This window comes from Amphiprion ocellaris, chromosome 6, assembly GCF_022539595.1.
Source record: "Amphiprion ocellaris isolate individual 3 ecotype Okinawa chromosome 6, ASM2253959v1, whole genome shotgun sequence".
In the NCBI taxonomy this organism is placed as follows: Eukaryota; Metazoa; Chordata; class Actinopteri; family Pomacentridae; genus Amphiprion; species Amphiprion ocellaris.
In genome coordinates this window covers 16,171,357-16,186,605 of record NC_072771.1, presented here as the reverse complement: position 1 = coordinate 16,186,605, position 15,249 = coordinate 16,171,357, and the positions used below count along the sequence as shown (strand labels likewise).

General features: G+C 39.6%; 1 protein-coding gene across 1 annotated transcript in view; it reads right to left on the bottom strand.

Annotated features, from left to right (window-relative positions):
• Nucleotides 1-999: 999 nt before the first annotated feature.
• The window catches only part of ggt1a (gamma-glutamyltransferase 1a), a 28,233-nt gene continuing 13,983 nt past the window's right edge, over nucleotides 1,000-15,249 (bottom strand). The window contains exons 2-13 of the mRNA XM_055011502.1: nucleotides 8,475-8,651; nucleotides 8,269-8,399; nucleotides 8,094-8,183; nucleotides 7,525-7,717; nucleotides 6,281-6,441; nucleotides 5,932-6,081; nucleotides 5,384-5,520; nucleotides 5,004-5,191; nucleotides 4,749-4,876; nucleotides 4,246-4,358; nucleotides 4,039-4,152; nucleotides 1,000-2,432 (exon numbers count right to left, since the gene is read on the bottom strand). Of these exons, the coding sequence (XP_054867477.1) occupies nucleotides 2,286-2,432; nucleotides 4,039-4,152; nucleotides 4,246-4,358; nucleotides 4,749-4,876; nucleotides 5,004-5,191; nucleotides 5,384-5,520; nucleotides 5,932-6,081; nucleotides 6,281-6,441; nucleotides 7,525-7,717; nucleotides 8,094-8,183; nucleotides 8,269-8,399; nucleotides 8,475-8,647 (1,725 nt within the window). The 5' untranslated portion in view covers nucleotides 8,648-8,651 and the 3' untranslated portion in view covers nucleotides 1,000-2,285. The remainder of the gene's footprint in view (nucleotides 2,433-4,038; nucleotides 4,153-4,245; nucleotides 4,359-4,748; nucleotides 4,877-5,003; nucleotides 5,192-5,383; nucleotides 5,521-5,931; nucleotides 6,082-6,280; nucleotides 6,442-7,524; nucleotides 7,718-8,093; nucleotides 8,184-8,268; nucleotides 8,400-8,474; nucleotides 8,652-15,249) is intronic.

Sequence of the window (15,249 nt, the reverse complement as noted above, 5' to 3'; positions counted from 1 at the left end):
CACCGGTTTCAAAGTGCTTTTAATGCAGGAGAGCAATTTCATCGAGTTAAGTAAATTCTACCATTTATGGGAAATTAAAACTCTTGAATCTCATCAGGTGAGACAAAAACAACTGAAAATATTTTTTGTAACTCAGAAAAGTTAGGTTGAGGTTTTTATCCCAAGGTGATAAAGTATAATCATTGAGCTGGTATTTGGTTTTCCATTTGCTTTAAGAGCACATGAGTGGAAATATTTACCGAACGCTGATTGAAATTCACTCAGCAGTGAAAGGGTCAGACCTTTGAGGGGCCCAAAATCCCTTTCAGGTTTTGTTTTATTGCTACTCTACTGAGTCCTGAAATCATTATTATTAATGGATTAGTTTATCAACAGAATTAATTAGCAACAGATTTGCTAATTTATCAATCGTTTATGGCGTTTATCGAGCAAAAAGTTCCACTGTGTTGGAGTTTTTAGTCTACAGTTTTTAGCCTCAGCGGTGGCAGTGCTGTAGAAATGGTTTGTTTAGTCAGTCCACTATTTTGGTCCAGACTGAAATGTCTTAGCAGCTGCTGGATGGATTAACTTGAAATATTTTTGAAATCATTTATCAGCTTATTGATCTGACTGGTGCTCCGCTGTGTCCCTGGGAGGACATCACTTTTGGTGTGGAGTGAAAAGTCTCATCAACTATTGGGTGGATTATCATAAAATTTGGCACATATTTTTCACTCAGGATGACTTTAATGTCCCCAGAGATTCTCTGACTTTGCTTCTGGCACCTTCATCATTTCAAAGTACTTTTATTTGTAACCAAACAGGAGTTTTTCTCGCTCAGAATGAAGACTTACTGGTCTGGGAATAGTAAAGGGAATGAGTCTGTGTTAGCTTATTTTACTGGAATCTGCGCATTTTCCTGCTATTTCTGATCATTTGATTTGCAAACATGTCTATTATACTTGAGTAAATGAAACCTCATTTACCAAAACAGTTTAAAAATAATATAATTTATTTTATTATTATTATTTTGGTGCTGTTGAGTTTCCTTTGGGCCTAAGTAGCCTTTAGCTCAAAACACCATGTTATAGTACAGTTTCTTCCGTTTTTGGAAAGCAATTTGAACACATCACATTGGGCCTGGAATATTATAATAATATTAGAGTAATTGATTAATCAAAAATGACAAAAACTGTAGATAGTAGCTCTGGTAAATTGTACTAACTGTACTACCACTGAAGCTTTGGGCCGTTCTCATATTTTCTGTGCCCTCAATTAAATGAACTTACCACAATACACGATGTCCACGGAGGAACAAAAATGTGACTAACCACAAATTAAAAGAAAAGAGAAATTTTGTGCCTAATATTCCAGTACAGAAACAGCACAGTTTCTCTGGTTAAATATAACATCTTTGTTCAAAATGTTTAATAACAAGCATGGCAACAAACATGGCATAAGAACAATGCATGTTTAGAAAAATATATCTGCAAATGTATTTTTCAGAATACACTATACATTCACTTAACCTCTACTCGATATTAAACATTTACAGCTCAGAAGCGATAATTTCACTGTAGAGTCACAGAAGAAAACAGCACAGTGAGTTTCCTCTAAATGATGTCCGTCTCAGGATCAAGACATTTTGGTAAAACGGGCAAACAACCTGAGATATCCTTATTTTTAATTGGAATACCAGCTTGTAGGTTGAGTGTTAAAATTGAGGGTTTTTTTTTTTACCAGTTTGACATTAAAAAACAAAGCCTCCTTTTTCAGACAAACTGTCCAATTATTCACAATAGCTTTTCCTTACAAAAGAAAAGAAACACTACATGGACAATCTACCACTCAGATTCTTAGTTAAGGATGAAATCTCAAAAGATTTCTTAATATGGCATTTTCATATGCCTGGTATTTATTTGGTTGTTTTTATTAATATAATGCATGCTGTGTCAGACATGACCTGATTTTAATGAGGAAAGCAGATACATCTTGGGTCTGTCCAGTCCTCAAACATCACCTTCCTGATCAGTAGTGATGATACAAGAGTCAAACTAGATACAACCCCTTCTTTACTTCAAAATGCTAATATAATTCCAAAAAAAGAAGTAATGCTGAATAACTGAGTAAAAGATATATTTAAATGGTCCAGAGAAGGAGCAGTTCCTGTGCTTCCACAGCTGCTCCAGTGTTGCTTGAGTCTTCAGTGTGGACACCTGTTTTTTTTTTTTCATTTGTGGTTCTGTCCGAGTGTCTTTAAGGAGAGCGTCCTCACTGAGGGGAGCAGAGAAGAACCTGAAAGACGTTCAGTATCCCGCTGGATAGCCTCCTTTTCTGGGGTCGGACTCTGCACAGAGACGCTCTCCCTGCCGCACCACGGCCTGGACCACAGAGTCTGGGATGCTCAGCAGCTGTGTTACGTGGTTCTTCTGGGCCAAACCCTCCAGGACACTCTGCCACAGTACCATCACACACACACACACGCAAAAAAATATAGTCTTGTGCAGGATTTTAAACATTGTTGGTCTTTGTTAGAGGATCAGTAATGACAACAGGCTTCTTAAGGGAACACGTTTTCGATTGGTTTCCTTCGTCGATTCATTATACATCATGTGACATTAATGTTTTTGAATATTGGGGCGCCCAAATAGCTCAGCAGGCGACCCATAAACAGGGTCTATAGTCCCTAACATCATGGGTTTGAATCTAGCCCATGGCCATTTACTGCATGTCATTCCCCTCCTCTTCTTCCCCACATTTCCTGCCTCTCTCTCCACTGTCCTATGTATAATAAAGGCAAAAAGGCCACAAAAAAATAATGTTTCTGAATTTTGTTTCCTAATCCTTGCGACAAATTTGGAATTATTTCCTACAAATACTAAAAAACTGATATATTGAGCAAAATATTAAAAGAAGCACTTGCTAGCCTTTTATTTTCTGGTTAAAGTCCACTTTTGTAAAATTTAGTTTACTGAGCAAATAACTGCTAAAGTAGCAACATTCCCATCAGCCCCTGCTGTCCTCTGTGTTTAATGGACATTAGCAGATATGAGCAAGCAAACACTGTAAGCCCAGCAGATAAATAATGCAAACATTACATCAGCTTAGTAAAAGCATGTAAGCACACTGATTGTAGCAATTAGTGCAAACAGCTGTGCTTAAATATCGGCCCATGGAGGTGTTAGTATGGCTGTAAAATCTGAGTCTCGTTTACGTTTCATTCCTAATTCAGGGCAATACTGCGGTCTGTTTTTTAACAGTCTTTGTTGGTGCATCTGGATATTTGATACAATTTTCAAATTTCAAATGGATTTTTATACTGACATAAAATTAAATGATTTATTAAATTAAAATCAAATTAAGTACATTTAGTCAGATTTGAGGTACTTGTACTGCACTTGTTTGCTCCACTACATTTGTGCGACAGTTTTGAGTAATTTCTAAGATTCCATATTTTAATATCTTTTCTGTTCGGTGACAACTTATGTATCTTTAAATTCTGTGATTTTGAATTCGATTTTTTTCTGATACACGGAAAGATTCAGTACTCCTTTATGGGTGACAACGGTTTTCTACTCAGAATATAGGAAATATTTTTGAAATCCCTCTTCTATTAACTGAAAAACATCACAAAGCTGAAAAGGGGAATGATTTTCTGAGCTCATGAATAGGTGGCTTTTTAGAACTATACTATTCCCATAGGACAGAATAAAAAAAAAAAAAACTCATTGTTTTAGCTAAAACTACGCAATAGTATATAAAGTGTCAAAATTAGCTCAGCCTTTAACATCCACAGCACTAAATTGCGGAAGGCACATATAAAATGCATCAACAGCAATACTCCAAAGACATCATATATAATAGTAAAACACTAAGAGGAACCACTTATCTTTGATTCTTGAAGTAATTTTTGCTGATGATGCTTTTAATAAGTAAGGCTTTGAGTGCAGCATAGTGTAGTATTAATACTTTTACTTTCGTATTGAATCTGAATACTTTTCCCACCACCACCATGTTATCCTTTGCAGTTCATATTCAAATGGAACAAGCATGACTCACCCTCTCAAAGCCCTGCTCCACCACCGTCATATTTGGATTAAGCTGATTGTGAACTCGCGGCTCCGTCACAGCCTTCTTTAGGTCGTAGTTGAAGAACAAGGAGTTCAGGATGACCTGTTTTTAGTCACAAAATGTAGCATGACAAGTTTCACATAGATGAGTGTGACTCTAAAGGATAGAGATGCAATGTGAGTGAATCAGACTTACTAAGGCGGTGGCTGTGGTGATTTTTGTACCTCCAGACGCTCCTACAACCATTTTCACTCTGTTTTCTTTGTCAAAGATGATAGTAGGACACATGGAAGACAGGGGTCTCTTGCCTGCAACAGATGAACAGAATGTGGCAACAACTGCTTAACGGACCAATGTTGACTTTCTACCTTGTGGTTTAATGGCACCTTGGTACGTTTTGGTAAACATTCATTTGACAAATGACTGTAAACAAACCAAAGAACAACAGATATGCACGGTGTGAGGCTGGATTTAAGCTTATAAAATTGAGGAGGATGATACTCTGTCTGAGCTACAATTGCAGGAACCAGAGAAAGATTGATAGAAACATGACATCAGAGTCATCCTCACCAGAGGAAGGGTCATCTAACACCCTCTTTGTGGTTAAATTGAGATGCAAAAACACCATTATCTATCCAAGTTATAGCCTAAACAGAGGTTTGGAGTAACTCAAGTGTGATAATTCAGTTTGGCCACACCTGGTTGGATGAAGTTGTTGGGTGATGGAGGGATTCCAAAGCCATTGGTCATGTATGGAGAGCTGAAGTCATCCATCTCATCGTTGAAAATGATTCCAGTCGATCGAGACATCACTTTAGAACCAAAGCTGAGGAAATAAAATTTAAAAAGGGTGCTTTACTCTGCAGGAAATTAATCAAAATACAAATCTGACCTTTACGATGCCTGTTTAACAAACCAAACAGCAGATCTAAATCATGATGCAGGACTCTTACTACAGATTAATGGTGCTGGTGGCTGCCACAGCACTTCCATCCTCCGCTATGACTGACAGGTGAGCCGTCCCGTGGTTGTCCGGGACGAAGTAGTCAGGTTCGTAGTAGCTGTCTGGGTGAGTGGTGTCATCTGTAATTTTACTCCTTATGCCATCAGCAAAGTAGTCTGAGGTCATGTTTTGGATTAGCTGAGGAGAGCAAAACAAGTCAGGTAAAGAGAAGAAAATACAGAAAGGGCTGATGATTACATGCCCTTGGATAAGACATTTCACCCCAAGCTGCCCCTACAGTATCAAGCAGGAGACAGTTGTGGGTATGATGAGTAGAATGATGCTGAAAATGCTCCAGAAACTCTGAAGGATAATAGCACGAGCTCTTACATCAGTAATGTTGAGATAACGTGGGTCTCCCAGTCTGCTTCTCTTGGCATAAGCAAAACGAAAAGCCTCCACAATGCGATGGTATGTTAGAGTCTTTTTCTCTGATGTAGAGACACTTGTGTCGGTGAAGTTGTATCCTGCAAAATATCCACAGGATACACATCTGGAGTGAAGGAGGATTCTCATTTTATCGGTCTAATTGTGTAATGAGGACTCTCAATCATTGTGCTAAAAGTCAAGGTCAGGTCATTAAACTATAAGTCACCATAAAACCTTCCAACGGATATGAATCTGTGGTCACATGTTTCATCAGAGTCCTATACAAACACATGAAATATTATTTGCAATTGAAGATGCCACTTTTTATTTCAAACAAGACTTAAAGATCCTCTGCCTGAACAGATGGAGTGCCTTTGGTAAGATACATTTGGCGAGCAGGCTCTGTTTTCTGCTTCCAAAACAGGCGGAGAAACATTCCAGGGACGACCTGGGAAACCTGACATCCTTTCTTCTGCATGGCTGCACAAGCACTCAGCGAGGCTGCTCACCATCCACTATGTTCAGTATGAGTGCCAGCACAGGGCCACTGGAGGGGGCGTCTGGGACGTGCATGGTGTATTCCCCAACGTTCAGCTTGAGAGGGTTCTCATTCAGCACAGGCTGGTACTCTGACAAATCATCCAGGGTGATAATGCCGCCTGGAATGAGTACAGGAGTGTCGCAGTGAATTTAAAATAAGGAATTATGTTCACAGTACCATTTGTCATTTATTGTGGTATTTCTAGCTCCACGTCTTAACTTGAGTTCTGTAATCTACACCTTAGTTTTAAACATATTCACAAATCATTTATTGTACTATATCTACAGACAACAGTGGATGAGAAAAGAGCACAACACCTGCCGCCTGGATGTCCTCAACAATGCTCTGAGCCATCGTCCCATTATAAAACACATCAGGCCCCTCGTCAGCTATTCTTTGGTACGTGTCGGCCAGCTTTGGAAACCTGACAATATCGTTTTCTTTCAGGATGTTTTTTTGGGAGTCACAAAATACCTCACTGAAAGAAATGAAAAGAAAAAGAACAAAAACGGGAAGTAAAGGTGTTAAAGCATGTCGGAAAATTAAAGAATGCCTGAATATAGTGCACCCTTTAGCTGTGACATCATAGGAGAAACTGTGCTCAATAGGAAAGCACTGTATTATAGGAACAAAGTGGATGTGTAGAAATGAAACCTTTAGATTCCACCAAAAGACGTCTATTTTAACTCATACAAAAATGTATTAAACCAAATTAGTTTTTCACATAGTGAATTGAGCAGTCGACTCTAGCGATAGCAACACAAATGAAAGGACGCCATCTTAATGTCAAATTATCACTTTTGGAATACAACCATGGAAGTTATATTCAGTAGAGGCTTAGCTAAAAGAGGCCATATTGTGTAAAATCTAGTTTTTATGTTTTTTAACACAATTTTGTGTCACCAGTGCATCTAGAGACACGTGGGAATGAGTAAAGACATTTGCCTATTTTGTTCCTTTCTCCATAGATCAGAAGGTGTGTCTCTGAATGAGCTGTTTAGGTCTGGTGTGATGTCACAACCTCTTCTTACTCTCAGCTGCCACTAACACTGAACAACCTGTGCTGTGTTTTGAGCTGAAATTGGATATACACATCCTATAGATAAGTTAGAGTTAGATGAACATGTTAAGAAAGAGTCTATTATGGGATCTTTAATTTAGCATTACGCCTGGAATCATGCAGAAACAACTCATATGACCATGACCACAGTTAGAAATATAAAATCTACAGACTTCTAAAGAACATTAAGTCCAACCTTAAGATTGTTCATTTAGGCTGTACAAAATCCAAAGGGTGAAAACGATGACTTGTGGTTTTAAATGTTCTTATGAGCTAAATAATTTCCTGGAACCTCGTGGTGAGAATGTGTTTAACATGAGAAGTACTGGTAAGTCCAGTCTGTAACTTCATGTCTAACAGGTTGAACTGAGAGTAGTATCAACTATATTTAACCACCAGCATGAAGGATAGTGAGCATATCCTAAAATATATGTTTATTTGAGCTTACATTACAAATGGCTAGATAAATTATTTAAGTAATAATATGAGAATCACCCTCACCACATGTTGGCGTCTCCTTGAATCGAATCTTTGCTCTTGAAGAGGGCATGAGCCAAAGCTTTTCCTATGGGAAAGCCGTCACGAGCCAAAGCAATGCTAGGTTCAAACAGCTCCTTCCATGGCAGCCGGCCATGCCTTTTGTGTGCCATCTCATAACCACGGATTTCCCCTGGAATAGCGATTGATAATCCACCTGTAATGCAGAAACATTCGTACATTATTTGCATTTCACAAGCTCCCTTTTTTCTATCCCTTGTCTGAATGGAGAACCCACATACTAAGTCAGACACAAATCTGCAGATAATATTCTGCACATCTAGATGTAGGATTTTATTTTTATTGAGCCAGAAGCAGGTGCAAGGGAAGATATAAAAAAGTTTTTAAGGATGAGATGAGAGAATATTAAAGATGAGAATATCTATCCTCTCTAAATCCCTCCCTATCTCTAATATAACATTTGAGTCAAGTCACAGTGGTTGCAACAGATTTACAGAACACAATAAAATCTGATGTCAGTTAGATAAATCTCTGCCTGGGAAATACTCCAACAGCTCACAGGTAGTTGCTACCTGTACGAGAAAGCTTGGTGTTGTTGCCAAACATGTCTTCGGTGGCGTTCATGGGTGCCGTCTCCCTCGCATCGATGGTTTCCACCTTCCCTGTTGAGCAGAAAGTAGGGAATGATTGATCGGTCTCTTCTCCACTGGCTGGGTTGATAATTTTAAACTAATGATGGACACTCACCTGTGGAAGCATTATAGATGACAAAGAAGAGCCCTCCTCCGATGCCCATGCTGTGAGCGTTTAAAAGGCCGACACATAGCAAGGCAGCGATGGAGGCGTCCACGGCTGAGCCATTTTTCTTCAGAATGTCCCTGGAAACACAAGAACGCACTTCACAACTGGAAAGCACACATGCAGTGCAAAACATGCACCGTACGTCATCTTACCTCCCCACTTCTGAACACTTTCCAGCATCAGCAGCCACAGCCGCCTTTGAGTAGAAGTGGTCTGAAGGGAGAGGCGGGTTTTTCTTCCCCAGGCCCATAAACACCCCCAGGAACAAGCTCACTGCAGCCACCAGAAGGACCACCAGACCAGCAATCAGGGACTTCCCAACCATTTTCCTGTGTGGGAAAATCAATAACAACTTATAATCACACAAAATCTTTCAGCTCAGAGACGAGTACTCTACTCAAGACACCAACATTTTCAAAATGGGGATCAAACAAATTGTATAGTTTTTCATTAAATGCTTTCAAGAAAGTGTACTTACCTTTGGTTTATAGTTTTTCACCAACTGATGGAAAGTATTTGAGAAAAAAAAGACAGGAGCTGGACATTCAGCTGACTCTCTGTGAGTGTCAACAGGAATGACAGCTTGTTTAGAATGACCAACCTAAATGAGTGGCGATGTATCATCTTTGGTTTTCAGGTGTGACGCTAATGATGCAGTGCTGCCTGGATAATAAGCATGCACTGCATTTGGACATGTTTTTGAAAGTTACAGGAAGAAAAATACATGCATAGAGTGAGGAAGGGACATTTCTTCCATACCTATTATGCATTTGAACTCTTAGGAACATTAGAAATGAAGCAATAAGGTTTCAAATTCAAACAGAAAACTGCACAACCATCCATTCGTTCTCTTCCGCTTATTCAAAGTTGGCTGGTGGTAGAAGCAGGCTTCACATGGCATTCCTTAAGTCCCTCTCCCCAGCAATGTTTCCCATTTCCCAGTGGTGGATTCTGAGGTGTTCCCATGCCAGATGAGATATGTAGTCCCTCCAGCAAGTTCTAGGGCTAATTCAGGATCCCTTCCTAATTGGATGGGCCCAGGAAACCTCCAAAGGAAGCCACCCAGGAAGCATCTGAATTGGCTGGTTCCTATTAATGATCCCTGTGGAGCCATCACTCCACTATGATACAGAGGAAACTCATTTCAGCCACTTGTATCCACTATCTCATCCTTTTGGTCACTAGCAAAAGCTTATGACTATAGATGAGGGTTATAATGTAGACCGAATGGTAAATCAAAAGCTTTTCCATCTGGCTCAGCTCTCTCTTCACCATGACAGTCTGGTACAATTTCTGCACTACCGTTGATGCTGCACCAGTCCATCTGTCCATCTCAAGCTCCAATTTACTGTCAGTTAATGAACAAGATCCCGAAGTACTATAAACTTCTTGTTTGCTGCATCAACTCACCCTGAACCCAGAGAGAGAAATACACTGAGTTCCAGCAGAGAACCAAGACCTCATACCAAGCTGCTTCACATTTGGCTGCAAAATGCCCCGGTGAGCATTGAAGGTCACGGTCGGATGAAGTCAAAAGAACCACGTCATTCACAAAAAGCACCGACATGACTCTGAGGTCCTCAAGCCCGATATCCTACTCACACTGGCTGCACCTTAATACTTCATCCATGAATATCACAAACAGGATCGGAGACAACCCCGACAGAGTCCAGAAACCGCCAGAAATGTGTTTGTGCTCAGAATATGAGCACAGCTTTCACTTTGTACAGCACATTAAATTCTTTATAAAAATCTGAATTTGTTGAGGTTCAATCAATCATTTTTTAAACTAGATGTTTCTAGCGAAGGGTGCCTCCTTCCCAATGAAACTCTTGAGTTTGTCTTTGTAGTCCTCTATAACCTTCCATTTCACCCTGATAACAATCTGCCAGGCTTGCCAAAGTGAAGATGAGAGTGATCTGTTTACAGATTCAAGCAGCATTCAGCCCTGACTCGGGGCTCTGTGTGATTGGCTCAGCCGACAGCGTTGCCATGCTCAGTAACCGTGTCACAGTCTATTTGGCTTATTCTGCAGGCATCCTCAAACCGATTGAGATGCCTGAGCCTTCACCCAGGAGCACGGGTCCAAGCTGGCAGCATCAGTGACAGTAGCTTCTCCACTGCGAATACCCTTCTGTGGTACCTCAGCTAATCCAGCGTGCACTCCTGTTGCTGGGCCACACTGATAAAGCACTGTCAAAGGAGCCTGTGGCCTGCTGCTGCTGCTGCTGCTGCTATGATTGTGTCTAAATCGAATCACTGCTATCCTGTTCTGGATCTCCCATGTTCAGAGCCACCCCAACGAGGGGAGTTTATTCAGTGGACAGAGCTGATTTACAGTGGAAGAGGACAATTACATCTCTGTTTGTTGCAGATCACAAAGGGCTTCTTCCACTTTTTATGCGCATATCAGTGTCACTGGATGGGGGTTGTTTTCTGCAATATCAGCTGGAGCTTGTTCATATTTTTATCCCTCAGCCAGAGGCTTATAGGTTTCATTTTGACTTTGCTGGGAGGGATACACTCACACTACCCGCCACGCTTGCCTCCAATTGTTTTTGCACAATAAAGGGGATGGCTTGTCTGTATACACAGCAGCAAATCAAATCACACACTGCCGTTATTCCTCAACGACAGGTGAAACGGAGCCTGCAGAAACACTAACAGCAGAGAGATAGCCACAGTGGAAAAAGGAGGTGATGTCATGTGTTTTTATGGGTAGCTGCAGTCCTTTTAATGATAGGAGCTCCATACACAGACTCTGATGTATGCTGCAATTATAAGTTGGTAACTCAGCTTTGTCTTTATCAGCAAATGCATTTTTAGATGCCTTTTTATGGGTGGATAGTAAAAGAAAAAAACGGATAAATACATGTCTTCTATTGCAGCAGTCCCCAAACTTTGGTTGCTCGTAAACCTTTAAAGTGTAAGTGGTTGCAGGTGCACATGATCAAACTTAGTGCAGCAATGTGTTTTTTCATTATTTGGGGAATGTTTTTGCCTTGATTTGTTAGTTTAGGGTTAAGAGGTGCAATAAAAGTTTTTTAAAAATCACCAGCAGCTTAACCCTAAAGCCACAGGGGCACAAGAAACTGTAACAGTTTGCTGCAGAGTCTTGTTGCTATGCGTGATCTACATGCTATGTTGACAATGCAAATTTTTTTCCAATGTTATTTTAATGTGTTACTGCTATGTATTGATGTTTATTAACTATTAACTTCACTGGCTTTAAAACATGTTGTCAAAAAGGACATGAAGTTGAAAGTTAACTAGCTAGCTAAAACTTCTATACCAACAGATTAGCATGTGGTGTCCTTATAAAGCAACAACATGAGAAAATCAACAGGATAAAAAATATTTTAAATACTTTTGGAGGCAGAAAAATGTTCAAATTATCCATAAATTAGGGATAGAAAGCAAAGTGACTAACAATATGTCTGTGGTTTGAAACTATTTCCAAGCCCACATATATTGGTATCGGTTGATATCAGAATCAGAAATTGAGAGTTGGACAATATCAGCATATCGGTCATGGGCAAAAAAGATAATATCCCTAACCATGAGTATAATAAGTAGTAAATGCCATTGCCTTTTGACTTGGAAGTCCAATGTACACGGAGTTGGGCTTCTAGGGTTTCATACACAACAAACCAAAGGAACTAATCCTGTCATCTTGCAGGGTGGAACTCTCTGTGTCAATGCTCTTCTTCAGAAGTCGTTTCCAAGTTCAAACATGCAAGAATGAATTATTCCAGTATTATAGCTTATCACTGTGAAATAAAGAGTAGTTTAACAATGTTTGAACAAAGTTGTAGGTGAGTTGTAGTGCTCAAGCTGCAGCAAGTGGATTATAGAGATTCACAGATACTCTTAAAGAAAGCCACAGTATACAGTTACCTCAAATCCATTTAAAGGCATAAAGAGATTCTTTTCACGTTAACAATAATAACAATAATTAAATACGTAACACTGATAAACAAAGATAAGTTTTTGAGGGTTTAATCAACGCCTCAAACAGATTTTAAGTAAAATTTTGTGTAGGGATTAAGATCCAGAATTGCTGGACTATACAGTCATGGACGAAAATATTGGCACCCCTGGAATTTTTCCAGAAAATACACCATTTCTCCCAGAAATTATTGCAACTACAAATGTTTTTGCTATACACGGGTTTATTTCCTTCATGTGCACTGGAAAAACATAAAAAAAGCAGAACAAAAAAGCCAAACTTTACATAATTTTACACAAAACTCAAAAAATGGACCGGACAAAATTGTTGGCACCCTCAACTCAATATTTGGTTGCACACCCTTTGGAAGAAATAACTGAAACCAATTGTTTCCTATAACCATCAACAAGCTTCTTACACCTCTCAAATGGAATTTTGGACCACTCTTTGTTTGCAGACTGCTCCAGGTCTCTCAAATTTGAAGGGTGCCTTCTTGCAACAGCAATTTTGAGATCTCTCCATAGGTGTTCAATGGGATTTAGATCTGGACTCATTGTTGGCCACTTCAGAACTCTCCAGCACTTTCTGTCCAACCATTTCTTGGTGCTATTTGAGGTATGTTTTGGGTCATTGTCCTCCTGGAACACTCATCACCTCTGACACAGACCCAGCTTTCTGACACTAGATCCTACATTGCGACCCAAAATATTTTGATCGTCTCCAGATTTCATGATTCCTTGCACACCGTCAAGGCACCCAGTGCCAGAGGCAGCAAAGCAAGCCCAAAACATCTTTGAACCTCCATCATGTTTGACTGTAAGTACTGTGTTCTTTTCTTTGTAGGCCTCATTCAGTTTTCTGTAAACAATAGAATGACTTTCTTTCCCAAAAAGCTCTACCTCAGTCTCATCTGTCCACAAATCGTTCTCCTAGAAGGACTGAGGTTTACTCAGGTACATTTTTGCAAACTCCAGTCTGGCTTTTTCATGTCTCTTTGTCAGCAGTGGGGTTCTCTTCTGTCTCCTGCCATAGAGCTTCTTCTCATTCAGATGATGACGTATGGTCCAAGCGTACACTTTTCCACCCTGAGTCTGCAGGACAGCCTGGATCTGTGTAGAAGTTAACTGAGGATGTTTATTCACAATCCAAACTATCCTGTGTTGCATTCTTTGGTCAGTTTTTCTGTTCCGTCCCCATCCAGGGAGATTAGCTACAATTACATGGGTTATAAACTTCTTGATACTATTACGCACAGTGGACAAAGAAACTTCAAGATCTCTGGAGATGGTGCTGTAATCTTGAGATTGTTCATATTTTTTTCCACAATTTTACTTCTGAAGTCCTCAGACACTTCTGGGCTCTTCTTTCTCTTCTCCATGCTTTGTGTGACACACATAGGCCACAACACAAAGGCTGAGTCAACTTTTATACATTCTAACTGCCTTCAGGTGTGATTTCTATATTGCCAGCACCTGTTACTTGCCACGGGTGAGTTTAAACGAGCATCACATTCTTGAAATAAAATTATTTACCCACAGTTTAAAAAGGATGCCAACAATTTTGTCCAGCCCATTTTTTGAGTTTTGTGTAAAATGTCAATTTTGACTTTTTTCTTCTGCTTTTTTGTGTTTTTCCAATGCACATGAAGGAAATAAACCCGTGTATACCAAAAACATTTGTAATTGCAACAATTTCTGGGAGAAATTGTGTATTTCCTGGAAAAATTCCAGGGGTGCCAATATTTTCAGCCATGACTGTACACTTCTCAAAATGCAATCAATAAATTTGTGTCAGTAGACCCTGTCTGTCTCCTACATGCCTTTGTTATTCATACCATAATGTATGCTTTGTGTCTAGCAAAAAAACAAGATACCCCCAATGACATCAGAAGTCCTTAGCCACATAGCATTGCTAAGGACTTATCCTTATTAATGTGAGAATAAGTCAATGATCAGTTTACATATAGATCATAAATATATGTAAATATATAAACCGAACTTTATGTGTAAAAGCATTGTGCTTCAATTAGGAGTGGAAATCATAAAGTAAGTCATGATATGATCCCATCACAATACATTACAACCATGATAACAATGGTATCGTACTACAGCAATTCTGCCATACTTGATACATTGCAAGATGATACTTCATGATACTTGTGTATCTGAAAAAGAATAAATATCCCTAAAAGGCAAAAAAAACAAGAATTATGTATTAATTTGCTGCACTGTGGTGTCAATGTGTGTAAATCATAATCGTTATTCAATTTTAACAATATATCAGATGTGAGTTTCCTCTTCTTTAGCACACGTTGAGAACTTCTGTTCACTTTCATTCATTTGATAGTTGCCCCCACAACGAGTTAATGGCATCACCCTGGTGAGTCAGATTGGAGAGGAGAAACATTTGCAGTGTTTTAATAAAAAATATTGATCTCTTGCATGTCTATACTTAGCAGCACCTCTTAAAAGAGCAAGGAATCACTGCTCTTTACTGCTTGTAGCACTCTAAAAGCATCATCAAGGTTCAAATGTGATTCTCGTTTTGTGATTTTTGTCACGCACATAATTTCTAAATCTGCATAAGAGCAGGAAAGACAGCCATGTTGAGCACATGTGGTGGAAATAAATGCCATTTATTAGCATTGCTTGGAGAGCTCAAGATCTGACTACACAGATTAGTGGCTTCGGGGATGATACATTAAATTAAGGGCATCGGTCAATCATAATTAAAACCTCTAGGAAAATATGCAGCGGGGCCCATCCTGATGTAGTCGAGCCAGGGGGAATGAGTATTAGAGAGCAGCTCAAGTGTCCTGCTGCCCTAAACAAAGGCTGAATCATTGCCTAAAATAGGGTCAAATCAGGATCAAAGTCTTTAAAGCCACAATGATGGGACCCTCAAAAAGAATAGGTGTAACAAGGGGGTGGTGTTATTGAGCTGGATGCACCCATGGGCCCCTCTCAGCTGACCCCTGT